We start from the raw sequence: 16,798 nt of genomic DNA, 5'->3' as shown, positions 1-16,798 counted from the left end.
CAGTTGAAAACGTATTTAAAGATGTGTTATGCCAAACAAAAATATGCTCAAAAACGTGTAATTTGAGAAAACACAGCAGAACGGACTGCATTGGAAATACACTGATTCATTTATCCATTTTTAATAAAACACATAGAAAGTTCGTAAGGCCCTCCCTGTACATTCCAAGTTTAACTTGGATATGCTAAAAAAGCAAAAAAAACCAGCAACCGACCAACATATTTTCATGTATGTGGTGTGTGCGTTTCACGATAGCTAGAAGTGTTACTTATAGCACAGGATAAATAATCTCTTGTCTTCTGATCTTTAATTAGTGATTTATCCCCGTTCCCCCATGTCTTTGGCATGCATACTTTGTACAAAGGCCCATATAATTGCCTGTTGTTCGTGGTGTAGAATTGGTGTGCTGACTTTCTGGGAGCTCATGAAAAATAATCACATGGAGTCCGAAACATTTAATTGGGTGTAGAAGGTTGAGCAACTCCCAAATGAAGCAAACCGGGCTGGGCCTACCATAGGGTAGAATGGGGTGCCTGTATTAGGTAGAAGATACTGAGTGTAGAGTTACACACCACCTGCCCTGCGCCCCCTAAGCTAGTTTGCTGCCCTCAGGTGCAGTGGAGAATGTTGCCCCATCATCAGAGTTGAAATATTCAACTGGCATTCTAGCCAGAGGAATGAGGGGCACACCATTTAATACATTACATCAGGACGCAAAATGTATTGGGCCTTGCAGGATACGTAACAGTTGCTGTTCTAATGTGTTCTAAGTTGTTCTTGTTGAACTCAAACAGAATCTTGATCCCCAGCCTGAGTATTGTATGAAAGCTTGATGCCGAATTGACTAGGACAGTTGAGAAAGTCATGGACGCTCTATTTTCCTATCCGTCTCATGGCATTTCTGCAGCATGTCCCCCTACCTAAGATGCTCGCTGCACTTGTGTGCGGGATCAACATCATCTTAGATTGCTACTCAGATATCAAAACATGCCAGAGATGTGATGACCATTTCTTTCTCATAGTGTGCTTCTTGCTCTCTCTGTCTGTGCTGGGGGCGAGCTCTATCCAGCCTAGTCAACCCCACCTGCTCCAATAGCCTCCAACAAAGTTACTGAAATAGAGATGAGGTTAACAGGTATTCTAGATGCCTGAAAAATGTCTCCTCAAATGTTCTGAAAGACAGGCAAGAAAGGACAAAGATTGTTGGACTTGGTTGCATATTGCTGAACCAGCACCCTTGTCACAGTTCCTGATTGGCCAGGAGAAACCAAAGAAGGTTTCCAATAAAAAAATCACTGCAGAGTGAAATTCCAAATTGACCTTTTCAGTATACACACTCAGTGTGAAAATGCTCTAAAAATAACTTATGTATAAGCTTGTGCTTGTACATATGCAGACACAGTATTTTTTCAGATTTATTTCAGGGGATAACAAAAGATCCACAACAATTTGCACAATAATATTTCATCTATATAAATCACCTTGCAAAAATAGATTAGATTTAGGATAAACAGTGATTATTTATTGCTATTGTTTATGTCAGCTGAGCGTCACAGGGCAGTTTACAATATAGAAACACAAAAATACGTAACATAGTAACAAACAGAAGCAATACTTCCCCACACAATGACAATAATGTAATAGAGCAAGAAAAATAAATTAAAATTTGACAACTATGACATATATGACTTATAATATTCTGATCATCCAAACAGCAAGAGCTTAATTTTGTCACTTCTAGCAGTATGTTATTAATGCTAAATATTTTAATTCAAATTATTTCCCAATAGTATGCCATCACTCAGATGCATGTGGAATAGAATAGGGTTGCATTGCGTTGTGTTTTCAATCATCTAAGCAGTGGATTTTTTAATTTTAATTTTTAAAAGGTCCCATTTCCCAAAGAATAATTTGGTTTGCTGCCTCCCTTCTCTAACACATCATATTTGTGAGTTTAAGTGAAAAACTCAGGCACAGTAATTTTTAATAAGTAGCTGAGGTGCAAAGGATTGTGAAGCAGCATCTGAACGTTTCCAAGCCGTAAGCGTGCATAAACCTTTTAAATCTTGGTCTTCCCTTCTGACATTCTCCTTTTGGAACTTGCTAGCTTTGCATGGGTTGCTTTTGGCAAAGTCTCTAGTGAACGGTTTTTGTGTCTGGGCAAGTGAGACAGCGCTCACAGCCTTCACCATCATTATTAATTGCTGTCCTTCTGTGATTTGTCATTGTTCTTTCCTCTCTATTCTCTTCCAAACACTTTGGCTTTGGAGTTTGTTTTTGTAAGAGGTAAAGGAAGAAGCTTTTGTAGATTTACATCATCTTGTATGAAGTTGGTGAGCTTTTTCCTGTTGGAACTTATCTGCCTTTTTTGAATTATTTGCTCCCTCCCTTCCTCCCTCCAACTGGAATTTCTGTTCCTTTTCATGGTATTTTCTCTCACCCACTTTAAAACACACACACACACACACACACACAGAGAGAGAGAGAGAGAGAGAGAGAGAGCGCGCGCATAGTCATTCCAGTTCAGTGCTCCAAATCACTGTTTTCCCTCCTCTCTATTGTTGTGTTTTTTCTTCCCTTTCTGTTTGTTTAATTTAGCTTGTCTGGCCCAAACAACCCACTGAACTTTGCTTGAACTTCAGATTCAGCCTGCACAGGTGCTTCTGCTTGCTTATAGGCCGATTAGATCTGGAACACCTTATTTGCTGACAGTGCAAATATAAACAGCATTGTGTGTTGGGTTTGCATTTTGACAGCTCTGCTGGAAAAGGAGGTCACAATGATGGGTACCTCATTCTGTGCATGGTAAATTAGTAAACAACATCTGGCTCTGCCATCTGATTCCTCCCCTCCCCTGTATTTCATTTGCCTCTCATAATCGGGCTGCACTGAAATTGTAAGAAAATAGAAGATGTGGTATTTGGCACAAACTTTGGATGGCTTTAAAAGGAGCTTAGACAAATTCTTGGAGAATCAGGCTATTGATGCCTATTGGCCACTATGGCTGTGCACTACCTCCATATCGGCAGTGGTATGTCTCCCGATGCCAGTTTCTAGGAATCACACGTGGGAAGAGCGTTGCTGCCCTCAGGTCCTCCTTGTGGGCTTCCCACAGGCACCTGGTTAGCAGCTTTGAGAACACAATGTTGGACTAAATGGGCCGTTGGCTTTATCCAGTGGGGCTCTTATGTTAATTGCCTTGAAACACACACACACACACACACACACACACACACACACACACGGTGTTTCATTCGTTCATTAATTTTTTTCTTTCTTTTAAATTTAAGCCTTATGTCACCTAATATTTCCCACTTGAACCTGCCGCAGAGAAACAAATGCATGCTTTCCTCATCCAATTGCTTTAGAATATACAGATGTTCACTGCTCATCCCCACCCTACCCCACTGTCTGACGCAATTTCAGGTAATGTGCAAGGAGAAATGCGTTAAGACAAATTGAGCTCATTTATTCTTACCTGCTGGTAGCTTTGGAATTTCTGTGCTGCCTCAGGGTTCAATCCCTTGGCACAGTTTGCAAGATAACATAAAGCACTACAATAAATATAATATCTAACGGTTAGAAAAGAAATCCTCAACCCTTAAAACATAAAAGCAGACGGCTTCACATTAAAACAAGCATTTTCCTCTAAGCACCAAAAAGTTGTTGTTTTTTTAAGCTGAGCTACTGAACTTCTATGCGAAGGGACTTTATTTAACTGTAAGGTTTCCATGCCCTAAAAATGCTTGCAGCCAGTCAGTTCTGGCTGTAGAAACACCAAGTACAGTGATACAGTGACACAGAATTCTTGGAAGTATTCACACATGCATCAATAAATTCACTGGGTGGCAGATACACCTTCATTCTTTCTGTCTAGGGTTCCCTAGTCATGATAGTTTTCATTGACCATGCACATGTTTTCCAACAGATCTACTTACCAATGTGCACTGGGTTCTTCTTATCTCCCCATTTGGAGTGGCACATAACTCAGACCTGTGCACAGAGGAAAAACTGCACCTGCGTTTCCCCCAGTGGTACAAGTGATGAAAGATGAAGCTAATGCAGCGTACTGAAATTCTTTGCATTTGTTATCTGTTTCAGATGCTGCTCCATGTTAGGTTTTTACTGGAATAACTGTCTGCTTTTATTTTGTAGCCAAGGTCAATTTATCTTTAGATGCTTTCTTGAATACTGGTGGGGGTGCTTTTGCAGCTAATGGCGTGTGGCTTTTGGTCCCTAACTTAGTAATAGCGTCTCATTTTTTTAAAAGGGAAGGGTGGAGTCAGACTTGGAAGGAAACCTTAGCACAACTCTGAAGTTCTTGTGGGATGACGAATAAGCAGAAGAGAGCACTGTCTGTATTATCTGGGGAGTCAACAATGCACCGTGTGTCTTATTTCTGGCCTGTCTCCAGATACTAAGTTGATGACTGAATAAGAATAAAGAGAACTATTTTCCTTTATTATGCTACCCTTGCCATGCATTCGAACAGGCACCAACTTCCCAGAAAGATATTTAAATGGTTCTGCCTTACATATTTTGTTTAAAAATAACCATTGAGATTTCTGATGAAAATATAGAACTGTACACTTGGATTAGGGAAAGGGGGCCCATGCTCAACGTTATTTCCTGGCTTCTCCTCCTTCATGTGTTCATTTCATTTGGCTGTTCAATGCACATAGGCTCTCTCCACTTCAGATGTGGCGCCTGAGTTTAGAGGTCCTTTGCAATGGCCTGAACCTGGTTCCAGCCTGGTCCCCAACCTGATGCTGTAGTGTGTTGCCACCATCATACATCACCACTGCCACCCATCACTCACCTGCCTCTGGACCGGATGTGTTTCCTAGGTCAGTGGTGGTATCTGCTGCTGCCGCCACCACTTTTGAATCAGATTTTCTGGTGCTTGACTTTGATCCACGGTGGCTGCTTGCCATTTTAGATGACCGCAAATGCAACACCCAAGCTTGACATCTTGTTGAGGATGCTTGCATTATGGGTGACCAGACAATGTGGGTTATACTGAAGCCGAAGTGAAACATAGGAGTGAAATCTAGACGTGCTAAACTGCTTTCTTATTTGGATTTCTGCAGGTGATTACAGGACTGAGCAGATATTTCTTGGACAATCCCACATTAAAATCAGTTTGCTTTCCAAGCTCCCTACGTTAGAATTAGTGCCGTGTTTTGTTTTTCCCCTTGGTGTGGGTGTGGCTGATATTAGGGTGGGAGTTGTGACTGGACTTCTCTGGAAATAGGAGGCTTTCTTCCTGGTAATAGATGCTTCTGGCTCAGAAAACTCTTTTGTTGGGGCTACAAAATTAAGCTGCCAAATAGCAGAGGCTGGCCTTGGTGATGGTGGTGGGAGGCGGAGAGAGTGGCCTGGAACATATAAACTTGGCCCTCAGACAAGACAAAAACAGAGCTGATAAGATGAAGCCAGCAGTTTAGGAATGATTTCACCAAGGTTGCCAGGTGTCTTGTATTCAGAAAAGGAGAGTTGCTATTTTGGACTTGCACCTTCACTGCTCTGTGTTGTGCCAGCATCCTTCTGCTGGGCTGCCATCCAAGGTTGGCTGCCTTTTTCTGACAGAGTGCCAAGTCTGTCTGGGTGTCAGATATAAAAATCAACCCTCTGATAGTGGGGATTTGCTCATGGGCTGACTTCAGTGTTATTTATTTATTTATTTGTGCTGCCAAAGGCAAAGCGCTCTTCCATCTCCATGTAAACAAAACATTTCCAGTGATTATCTCCACAGAGTTTCCATTCCTTAAAATAATGCCACAATATGCCAGCAATGGAACTTGTAATGTAAATCTGTGGCCAAACATTTTGTTTTCCTTGAGCAACTACCTGATTTATATCCTGATAAATATACCATTGCCTTCATAGTCTAGAAAACTATTTGGCCTATAAAGATGAGATCACTTGCCGCAGCACTGGTGTAAAATGTACTTGTTTCCAGTGTACAACTCGTTAAAGGAATTCCCACTTTGTGCTATTTAACAATGCCATCTATCTAGTTATGCATGCCTTGCTCATCCTAACCTGGTTGAGGATTTATTTGAAAGAAGAAAAGGGAAGAGTAGTGAAATTAGCAATGGTCTCAGTTTTAGACCTGTTAGATGATTGATACCCCCCCCCCAAAAGATGCCTGTTTCTCAGCTCAGTCAGTTAAACATGCTAGAAAAGCAACATTCCTATAAAAACGCTTTGGGTAGGAGCCAAGTTGGTCTTCTGTCATCATCAACAGAGAGAGAAAGCACTAAATAATTCATTGTAGTATGTTTCTCTCTTAAAACCCTTTTCGTCTTCCAAGTTTTTTAAGATGCTGTTCTAAATGCAATTTCTATCCATCTTGCTCTACTCCGTAGAGAGATACCAGAGAACACTTTCAGGGCTAGCTGTACTGGCAGTGGAGTGGAGTGGGGAAATGCTCCCTGCAAAGTCTCCTGAAAGATTTGCATTTCTCACCTGCTTTGTGAGAGACGAAACTTTGCAGACAGACCCTGTTCTTACTACCTCTCCCATCCCCTACCTGGTGCCGTCCAGATGTTTTAGACTACAGCTCCCATGAGCTCCAGCCAGCATGGCAGCAAAGCAGTATGGGAAAACAGGATCAAGCTTTTCAGGGAAGAGCTCCACAGAGCCTCTTCAGATTTCGTGGGAAATGGCTAGAATTTCTTTTTAATAGCCTCTTGTCTTTTGGATAAATATTCAGTCACTTCCCTGGCTTTGCCCCCCCCCCAAAAAAGTGGGTTTTGCCGTGGGGGGTGGGGTGGCGGCGGCGAATCCCCAGAACAGCACATGGGGGAATGAAAGGGGAGATTATTCCATCTGGCTAGCTGAAATGCTTGCTCTGACAGAAATATTTCTGTGTCTCCCTAAATATTACCCTGATGCCACCTTCAACACTCCTATTATAGCCAGTCTTAAATGTATCTTAGATAGTTTTAGCGGGGTTGAATTGACCAACAACACACACAGGAAACACCTGAGAAGGCCGGGGAGCCATGTGGACTGGACCTTCTGCCCCGCTGGCTATGCCTTCTGCTGGCCATACATTTGCTGACCATGAGAAGAGACCACCCTGTGCAGATAGTTGCTGCTTGCTCCACACAAACGGAGATCTTGGTCAGGTGGAGTAGCTGTCAGAACACTGGCATGTGTGGAGGGCCCCTTCTCATGGTCACTGATTGTGTGGCTGGGGAAGGAGGGAATGGCTGTTAAATGCACTGGTGGCAGAAAGCTGGGGATATCCCTGCCCACACCCACATGTAACGTTAATATGTAAAGGACATTGTGTCCTGTCCCCTCCCTGCTTGTGTCACAGTCTTCATCTCTGCCCACTTCCTTCCAGCACACATCTAATATTGGCAAAGCAGCATACCAGTGGCAAGATCCAAATGGCTCACTGCAACACATGTAGAAAGAATGCGTGTGCAGAATAGCCCTGCCCTACGGACACTTACTAATGTATGCATTTGGGTTCCTCTACATGAGAGGGGAGCCAGATTAGACCTGTCCAATTTGTGAACCCCACTCTTCATAGGCAATGGCAGGATGTATGCATGGATGGCATCAACCAGCATGGGTCCACGATGCTCCTTACACATTCTTTCATCATGTTCAGAAAGGGGGGGGGGGGGCGTTGCGTGACCTCTCTTTTATTCCCTCACTTTCATAGACAGCTATCCTTTGCTTTTTTGAACAGAAGTCATAGTGTGACTGTGGGCTGTCTTCCCCTGTCCGTTGCTGGTGGTGCAGTCCGGTAAACCCATGAAAAATAGAGGATCAGTCTATTGGTCCTTAAGAACATCAGTCGGCCCCTTCAGGGTGACACATAGACTAAAGCTGCCTGTTTTCTATCGATTGGGAAGAGGACATTCTATATATAGACCAACCATCTTCTCTTTCAGGCACATGCAATTGTGGCAAACATCAACATAGGGTCAGCTTGCAAGTTCATAAGGCTTTTGCAGTTCATAGCTGGAAATAGAAGTATCGTCTCACTTTCTGTTTTCTGCTTCATTAGCTTGGATACATTAATTGGAGCGGAAGTGTGTCTCTTGTATAGCAGATTCGAGCTGTTGGTAGATTTGTGAACTAAAGGACAATTGATGTTAAACTCTGGTATTTCGTAAATAATGATTGTTTCTTCCAGGAGCACTTTGTGTCTTCCTATTAGCTCTTGTTTTCCACTTTGCTTTTCAATTTTGAGTCCTACTCACCACCACCACAGCTCCCTTAGAGAGTATATAAGAGTCCTAGAAATTAGTTCATGCAAGGTAGAAAAGCTAGATGAAGTTTTGCATCACTTCATTTTATCTGAAATGAAATGAAATGAACAAAGCTAGGATTCCCTGCTTCCTCTGGAAGCATCTGTAAAACAAAGCTGGGATGTGGACCTGATTGGGGCCTCAGTGGCAGACCATTGTAGGCCCTGAACTTCCAATCACTCAATAATTCTGTTTAATTCTTTGCTAGTTTTGACAAGGTTCATATAATAGATGTTTAAATGACCAAACTATGTAAAGTTTGCTAATAGTCAGGTGTGAATGATGAATAGGAGCTAACTGATTGGACGCTGTGCCTCTGCATTTTGAAGGTGGCACCCTTGAGCTAGCAGGGGCACAGGAATTAAAATGGGGAAAGAGATCTGGGAGCTTTCTGAACTGGAGCTCAGCTGGACTGTGGAGCAGCTTGTGGCGGAATGAGAGGAAGGAGTGATGGTTCAAGCAGTTGCTGTCTTTTGGAATCTGAGGCAGGACCAGCTTCTGCTATGTTCTGCTGGTATGTTTGTAAATAAAACAAATATTACAGAGACTCACTAAGTCTCCAGTGTGCTCTCTTCCAAAGAAAACTAAACTGTGTAGTGCTATTCTTGGACTTCTCACCGCTTGGGTTGGTGGAGAATGCTTAACAATATAAATGTTATGCCTTGGAAGAAAATGCTTTTGCTGACAGCAGCCTTTTCTATTTCCTACTGTGTCATTCCACCAGCTTTCCAAAGCTGAACAAGTAATTTCTTTCTGCCTTCTTTGAAAAGGAATCTGTAGTCTTTTTTTGTATTGCATTATGATTATTCAAAGCTAAATATTTTGCTAGTGTTCTGAGATTGGGCTTCAAAGGCAGGAATAGATATCTTTTGTCTGAGTATATTTCTCATTTCAAAAAGGTTAGTTGACAGTAGAAATAGTCCCATATCTAGATATTAAAAGTTGAATTTTACCACATATTCCAACTGTATATAATTTCAAACTTCATGAAGTACTAAAAGCTAAAAATCTGGAAATGCAAATCTTACATTCTTTTTAGCGCACATGCATACACAGATATTAAAAAGGTTATATTAAAAATACTTAACCTTTTTGGTTTTGCTCATATGTACAATAAAAAGGAAAATGTAACTAAAAAGAACAGAACAATATGAACTCTGCTCTCCCAAGTGAAACAAATAGCTAATATTATTTTTGTGAGAACTTGTGTTAAGCTGTATGATGGACATCTGCCCACAGGCTGTGCTAGCTGGGGGGAATGGGAATTGGAGTTCTTCTACATCCTTGGTATAAATGTTCTTGATGTGTAATAGCTGACTTGTAAAAGCACAACCTGATTTAATAAGTCGTTTGAGCAAGTTTGTAGAAGTTAGAAAATAGGACTCCAGAAAAGCCATTGTCCAGACCAATGGTCCATCTAGCTTAGTATTGTCTATGCTACTCTGACTGGCAATGATCAGTGTCAGCCCCGCCATGAGGCAGCTGCCTCAGGTGGCAAATTTAGAGGGGTGGAAAGTGTCTGGAAAGGTATGCCCTGTGGTCTGCCCTGCAACCCCTAGCCAGCTTGTTGCCTTAGCATGGCTGGCACACCAATGAGGTGACCAGAAAGTATCGGTGGCACATCTTGCCTCGAACTTCAAAAGGTCTTGAGCCAGCCCTGGCAGTGGCTATCCTAGCCCTCCCTGGAGATGCCAAGGATTGAAGTGGGGTCCTCTTGCATGTAAATAATGTACTTCCAACACTGAGCTATGACTCTTCCTGTTTGCGGGGAGGAAATTAACCTATACTACACTCATTGTCTGCAAACATCATTTCCCTAGCCTTGTCTCTTATCTCTGAGTCAATTGGGAGACTGGTTTAGGCATGCCTGTGTTTGGACAGGTCAGTTTTCTTTTGGACCTTTTAGATGGTGAGGGATGGTAAAAGTAAACAATGAGCAAAGAAGAAGTACAAAAAAACAACTAAACACTGTCCTCAAGGCAGGGAGGGGCAGATTTTTGCTCTCTCTTAGTTTTGCCATGGGTTCAAAGGAAAACATGTGAGGGAGACAGATCTTTGGTGTGTGTGCTATGAATTCATGTTTTCACGTCTGTAGAACTGTGAGTGTGAATGATTGTCTATATTCCTGATGGTAGAGTTGAGGGCTGATAATCTTGTTAGGGCTTTGGATAGTCCTGGCCACATATTGAATGTATCCATACTTGTAGTTTTTTTATTCTCTGCAGTAATCTGGCAGTTTTGCTTTAGACTTATTAACACCATGCTACAATTTTATAGGGCAGAATACAGAGCTAGGTTCCTGTAACCAATGAGAGCAATTAACCAGCAAAAATAGCTTAACCATTGGCAAAGTTAACAACTGTGGTGACATTCTTGCTTTGCAAAAGTGCATTTGTGATGGAGAAATGTTGTAACTTGAAAAACACTGCTGTTCACTCTGAGAGGCAGCTGAACTTTTATGGGTCTTGTGGTTTCTTTAGTGCTCTGAGCCATAAAATGTGATTGTGGTCGAAATAGCCACATCAAACTGTTCAGATGGGAAAGATGGCTTTCAGGGTGCTGCATGTGGTCTAGTGGCACTTGCCATGTGCTCCTAGTTTCATTAGGAATGATGCTTCCCAAGGGACCTATTTTATTCATGTTTTTTGGAAACTTGCGGCACCTGAAAATATAACTGCAACTGCACGCTTAGAATTCTTAGAACAAAAGCAATTAGCCTTACATTTATTTTTCACCAAAGGCTAGTTCCTGTGATTACTTCCTGGGCTTAGATTCTGTCTTGGGTGATTCAGTTTTTTCCTCTCATCCGTATTTAGCGAGGGCTGTTGAAGTCTCTGGAGTGTCCCAACTCATGCTCATGTACTAGTTTAACAAGCCACTGCAAACACTTTGAAATAGTATTTTTCCTACTGGTTTGCTGTGTTCAGCATCTTCATAGCCAACTGCTGTGGCTCAAAAAAAGGGACAGTCCTTATTCACTTAATGAGCCAGATGCTAAATAATTTTTTCTAGTATCCAGTCTGTTCATTTCATTATGTAGTTATGGTAAGTAAGCCCTAAATCAGCAGCCTCTTTGAGGATCCCCTGTTAAAGATTGTTCCCCTCATCAATGTGGAAAAAGTGCATTGTTCACAATCTCATCCTATACCATACTGCATCCACCAAACCGCTTTTCACCGCTTTTCCTAATAGCTGCAAGTTTAGTTTTATGTAAACAATGTGGATTGTTTATGTTAATTCATCACCACGGTTGCCATTTAATGATGTTTTCTTGTAAAGTGGTATAAGAGACACCCCCCCCCCCATTTTAATCTCTCTATATTTCTTGTCTAAATGGGAGATAACAATCCATGCTTCTGGTTGCAAGACTTCTAGGCATGCTGCATAGGCGATTTTATGATGAGTGGTATTATATTAGGGTATATCTAGGGTACAAATATTGCAAAAGTTTAAATGCTTTCTTCTTTACTTTCTAGGTCTATAACTTGAACAAAGACAGCCAAAGTGAAGGCAGTAAGTAGCTTATTTTTCATCCAAGACTGTGTGTTTGAGGAAGTGGTTTGTAGAACTGCATCCCTGTCTCTTATAACCCAGTAGGTGGCTCTCCAAGTAGTAAAAGCAAGAAGTGATTATATTGCTTTAGTCATCAGACAGATTTTGGCCATCACATATGTTGAAACTTTAAAAGTTCTGATCATTTAGCAGTTTTTCAAAGCAATACAAAAACGGTAAAAGGTGACAATTATTGTGCGGCTCATAACATAGTGAAATGCTTAAATATCAAACCAAAGAGCAATATGGTTTAAGATGTTGTGAGGCACTGTGAGTACTGGATGGAGCCCAAGAGCTGCAGAGTCATTCTGGAGCTCGCTCTGTGGCAAATTCTTTGTTTCCTTTGGCAAGTTACTTAACGGCCTTTTGTCTCGGTGTACACAAACCCAGGCGCAGAAGTTTTGCAGAAGGGAAGCAAGAAGGAGAACTAAAAGAATTTCTGAATCTCAGTTCCTTGTTTTACCTTCCTTAAACGATAATTAATAGAAATTCAGTGTTTTGTGCTTAAAAGGAGTTGGTCAAAACCTCCAGCCAGCCCCAGGATTTTAGTCAAGCAGATGAACTGTTGGGATGAAAGACTCTTTTGTACACTGAAGTAGCGCTATTTAAATATTTTCATCCTTTGACTCCAAGTGGTTGGACAAAGCAAAGTGCCCGGAGCACTTTTGCTGGGCGTCCCAAGCCTCTTCTCACTGCTGTTCAAAATCCAGCATGTTTCTAAGCAGCCCAACCTGCTTGCAAATGTCTGCTTGGCTCAGTCTCTCTCTCTCTGCCTTCCCCCACCCTGCATTACTATGTGCAATGATGCTGCAGCAAAGCTCTTGTTTATCCTACAAGTGAATTACAAAGTTGTTTTGGGTTTTGATTCCTATATATGTATGTTTTAAGCTTTGGGATATTTGATGAGTGATGGTCCTCTTTTTAAACATGAAGTTCAGGAATATTTGGAAAGACCAATAAGAGGGGGAGTCCTCTTGTCTTCTTTTTTTTTTAAAGGCAGGCAGCATCCAGTCAAAAGCCTTGTGAGATCATCTTTCCTTTTCTTCCAAAGGGATCCCGACTGGTGGTGTGTTTAGTTATAAATAGAATGTTGTCCCCAGTAAATTTGAGAGGCAGCATAACTGCTTCAGCTGTTAGGTCACTCTGGCTGGCGGAACACTATACAGTAGCTCAGCTTCCCTTCTTATCTGCTATTGATAAATGGCACGTAATTTTAAATCCACACTTTCCTCCCCTAGATTTCTTCACTCCTCCTCAGCACAAGATTTACATACCTGTCATCTCTTTAATAGAACCAGCGAGTGATACAAGATGCTGCAATTAGAGGGAATTACACCTTTTTAGGCTGTGAGATTCTGTCAACTTAGTCTTCCAGTCCCCTCCTCCCTCCAAGTGATCTATTCACTGCCGCTTGTATTGACTAAGAATGCTGAATTACATATAATAGAGGGATTTGATATGAAACATATTACCAACGGGTTTTCTTAAAAAAATAAGAAGAATGTAGCAGCATTGTGATTTCTTTCGCTATGTAGCGATCTGCTGCTGTCATAAGTATATAAACACATAGAAAGTGCCATGTTTGGCATTTATGTCACATAAAACATCCCCCCCCACTCAAAAAGGCTCACAGAGTAACTTAAAAAACAAGGTGGTCCTTGTTCTCAGCCTTACAATCTAAAATACATGCTACACAAGGAAAAGGACTGGCAAGGAAGGAGGAAAAGCAAACTCAGGCACCAGGTTCTAAAGTTACAGGTTTTTAAAAAATAAGGACCAGCTAAGATGAACAAGTCAGCTAGCCTGACGTAATGGCTGCCTCTAGGTGACCGTTTAAGGAGGCCCAAAGGCTGAGGAAATGGAATAGTCTTGCTTAATCTCTGTTATACAGTAGTATATTTTTTGATAAGGCAGTTTAGTGACTAGCTTCCCCATAATGTCTGCCTAGTCACCATGTCACACAATATAAGATTTATCCTGAATCTGAAAGGACTTTTTATCTAAGGTCTGGGCTTGGAATATCCTGAGGCAGACCAACTAAGTGTCATAACACACCTCTGAAGGCCAAGCATTGTGGAGTGTTCTCCACAACTCAAATATTTATTTAAATAATGTGTTTTTGCCCTTGCTGAGAAGAGGATGGACTTCTCAGGAAATGCAAAATTTGTTTTAATTAAGATGGGGTGTTCTTGCCAGTTGGCCCCTATTCATTCATAAGAGATGGATTTATGATGAAATAATAGGTGTTGTCTGCATCAGACAAGAAACTGATTCCAAAATTAATTAGGGCATTTGCAAACTGTTGCTTGCACTGGCTTGCTCCATAAGGGCATTCCCTGATTTAGCACAATGATGCTGACATTGCTCAGAGCAAAGTCAAATCACAAACACAGTTCTGGAGCACGTGCAGGCTTCCAGTTGTCCTGAGCTACTTGCTAGCAACATGGGTCCCAAAATGCTGGGGTTTTTTTGCCAAGTAGCATTCTTGTATGAGGAAGCCATCCTTACCATCTGATGCTTAGCTAATGTATTTTTTACTCTGTATTCCTGCACCAACAGTGCAAACATATAGAATGGACCACAGTTGCCTGTGTTAAGTTCTGAAGCCCCAGTGTAATTGGAATGTTCAGAAGCTGCAGCAGAACTGGTTTTTAGCCTTAAACTTGATGTGTGTCTGTATTGCTGCAGCCACATTCACACACAGGCAATGTATTCTTGTCATCATGGAGGGAATAAAGCATTGGTTATATTTCCTGTTGGCTCAGATATTTTTCTGTGCAGTAGAAAAGTTCAAGGCTTTTACATTGTGTCAGTGATAGACAGATTCAAACAATAACTTGTTGTCTCATAATGCTTGCATAACATTTTTAGTGGTCGTTCTCTTTCAAATTCTCCAAAGATTACTATGTTTCTAAAGGGGCAAAAACTGGACACATGATTCTGCAGAGGAACCACTTTTGATTCCACAACTTTGGTTTACCGAATCATACCTTTTGATGCAATGGCATCATCCTATCCTGTTTAGTGCCTCAGTTTCTCAGTTGGAAAACCATTAAATGACCAATTAAGTTACTTTTTTAGAAGCTCCTGGCAAAAAAATGCAAACTGGATACAACTGTTCCAATTAGGGTTTTTGACACAGAGAAGCTATAGTCCTAAGTGCATAAATATCATAAGTAATAAAAACAGAGGTACTTGTGAAATGTTTATTAATATAGTTTGATGAAAAATAGATTAGCTAAGCATCAGAGCTCTTGCTAGTATTAATTTGTACATTGCCACAGTTAATGTCTCCTAATTTTTTGTCTGTTTAAACACTGTCAGGCTTGCTCACCCACTTCCTGTCAGTACAACACTACCATGACTCATTTATTGAGGTGATTGATCTATCTCTTTCCAAAGTGCTGTAAAGTATTTATGCAACATCAAAACAGTCTTAGCTCTGAACATATTATGTGCTAAAATGAACCTAGATGACTTAAACTCTATTGAAATAAAAACTGGATGCTGGACCCTTATATATGTTATGCAAATGTTTAAAATGTATGGTGTTCTTTTAACTTTATAAATCTCCTTATCATAGCCGTAGAAAGGGGTCACGGAATTCCAAAGGGTATATTGGAGCCTTGGAAATCTTGTCCAGCCACCTTCTTTCTCCTCTCTTCTCTCAACCCATTCCCACTAGTCTTTCATTATCTATTAACTGTCAAGTTACTTGTGTTCAGGGATGGTGCAAGATGTGCAGCTGCCTGAAGCAGAGCTATTGCTGCTCCATTCACTGCTCTCAAACACTGGCATTCTCACTCCCCTTTTATTGTTGCTTTTGCTGTTGCCTTAGTAGCAATTGAACGCTGAGGCTCTCCAAGGCTGTCGCAGCAGTGCTTTGCTCTGACAAAAGGTCCTAGTGAATGTAGGGTTCTTCAAGAGTGAGATATTCAGGGTGAGGTGGCAGCAAGTACTCGTTAGACTGTTTACTACTATTAAAATGTAAGCTCTATTTGCTATGGCAGAGCAGCAGTGGTGCAACTACCGGGCCACCTCACCTGAGATGCCTCTTAGCAAATCCTGGGTGATCCACTGCTACTAGAGAGCCTAGTAGGAGTGCCACTGACTACTTTACCGCAACAGTAAGGAGTAACAGCACTCCTAGAATAATAAATGGCATCAAGCAGGCAGGCCTAGAGAAGATATTCAAATCTGCTGCCTGACACAGAGGTCTTGGTGTGGCTAATAGGCGGACTGGTCCTGCTTGTGAATGCATAAGAGTGAAAGGAGTTCCTATTCTTCATTGGCTTATACTAGGGATCCTTCTGGACTGGAACAGCAACCAGCCAGATGCCTCTAGAAGCTCATTAACATGGCATGCAAGTGATTTCATTTCTCCTCAGCATCCCCATGCAGAGTGCTATACTACCTATGATGATGAGACTTTGTCTTAGTTGCCAAGGACTGTACCTCTCCCACATAATATAATTGGACCCTAAGGGGGAAGGCATACATGGTTGAAGAGGTTTTATCACGTCCTCGGGATGCAGCAAATGTATTGTCATATCACTTCCCTAATATTTAGGGCTGTCCCTCAGTGGTAGTGCACACACTTTTCATGTGGAAGGTCTCTTGTTCAATCACCTTCATCACCAGGTATGACTGGAGACACCATCTACTTGAAATTCATTTTGGAGAGATGTTGCCAGTCAGTGTTGACAATACTGAGTTAGATGGACCACTGGTGCTCTAGGATTAGGTAATTAGCTTTTAAGAAAAAGACCAGCTAGGCTTTGAAAGTCCTCAGCATGCTGCTGAGACAACAGCTCTTCTTCTTTAGTAAAGCCTTCCAGCACCTGCCACAGCGATCTGTCTGGGGTCCTGACAGACCATGCTTTGCCTTGCCTGTTATGATTTGAGCAGCCTTTGTTTACCAGTAATTTGGCACATAATATCAAATGTGCTTACCTTCGGAAAGACATACC

General features: G+C 41.6%; 1 protein-coding gene across 9 annotated transcripts in view; it reads left to right on the top strand.

Annotated features, from left to right (window-relative positions):
* Positions 1-16,798, top strand: part of ARHGAP26 (Rho GTPase activating protein 26) — a 204,690-nt gene that overhangs the window by 99,470 nt on the left and 88,422 nt on the right. For all 9 annotated transcript variants that reach the window (XM_077924490.1, XM_077924492.1, XM_077924488.1 and 6 more), the window contains exon 12: positions 11,753-11,789. In XM_077924490.1, coding sequence (XP_077780616.1) covers positions 11,753-11,789 — 37 coding nt within the window. The remainder of the gene's footprint in view (positions 1-11,752; positions 11,790-16,798) is intronic.

Source organism: Podarcis muralis, chromosome 2, assembly GCF_964188315.1.
Source record: "Podarcis muralis chromosome 2, rPodMur119.hap1.1, whole genome shotgun sequence".
Lineage (NCBI taxonomy): Eukaryota > Metazoa > Chordata > Lepidosauria > Squamata > Lacertidae > Podarcis > Podarcis muralis.
This window is presented reverse-complemented; position numbering and strand designations above follow the sequence as displayed.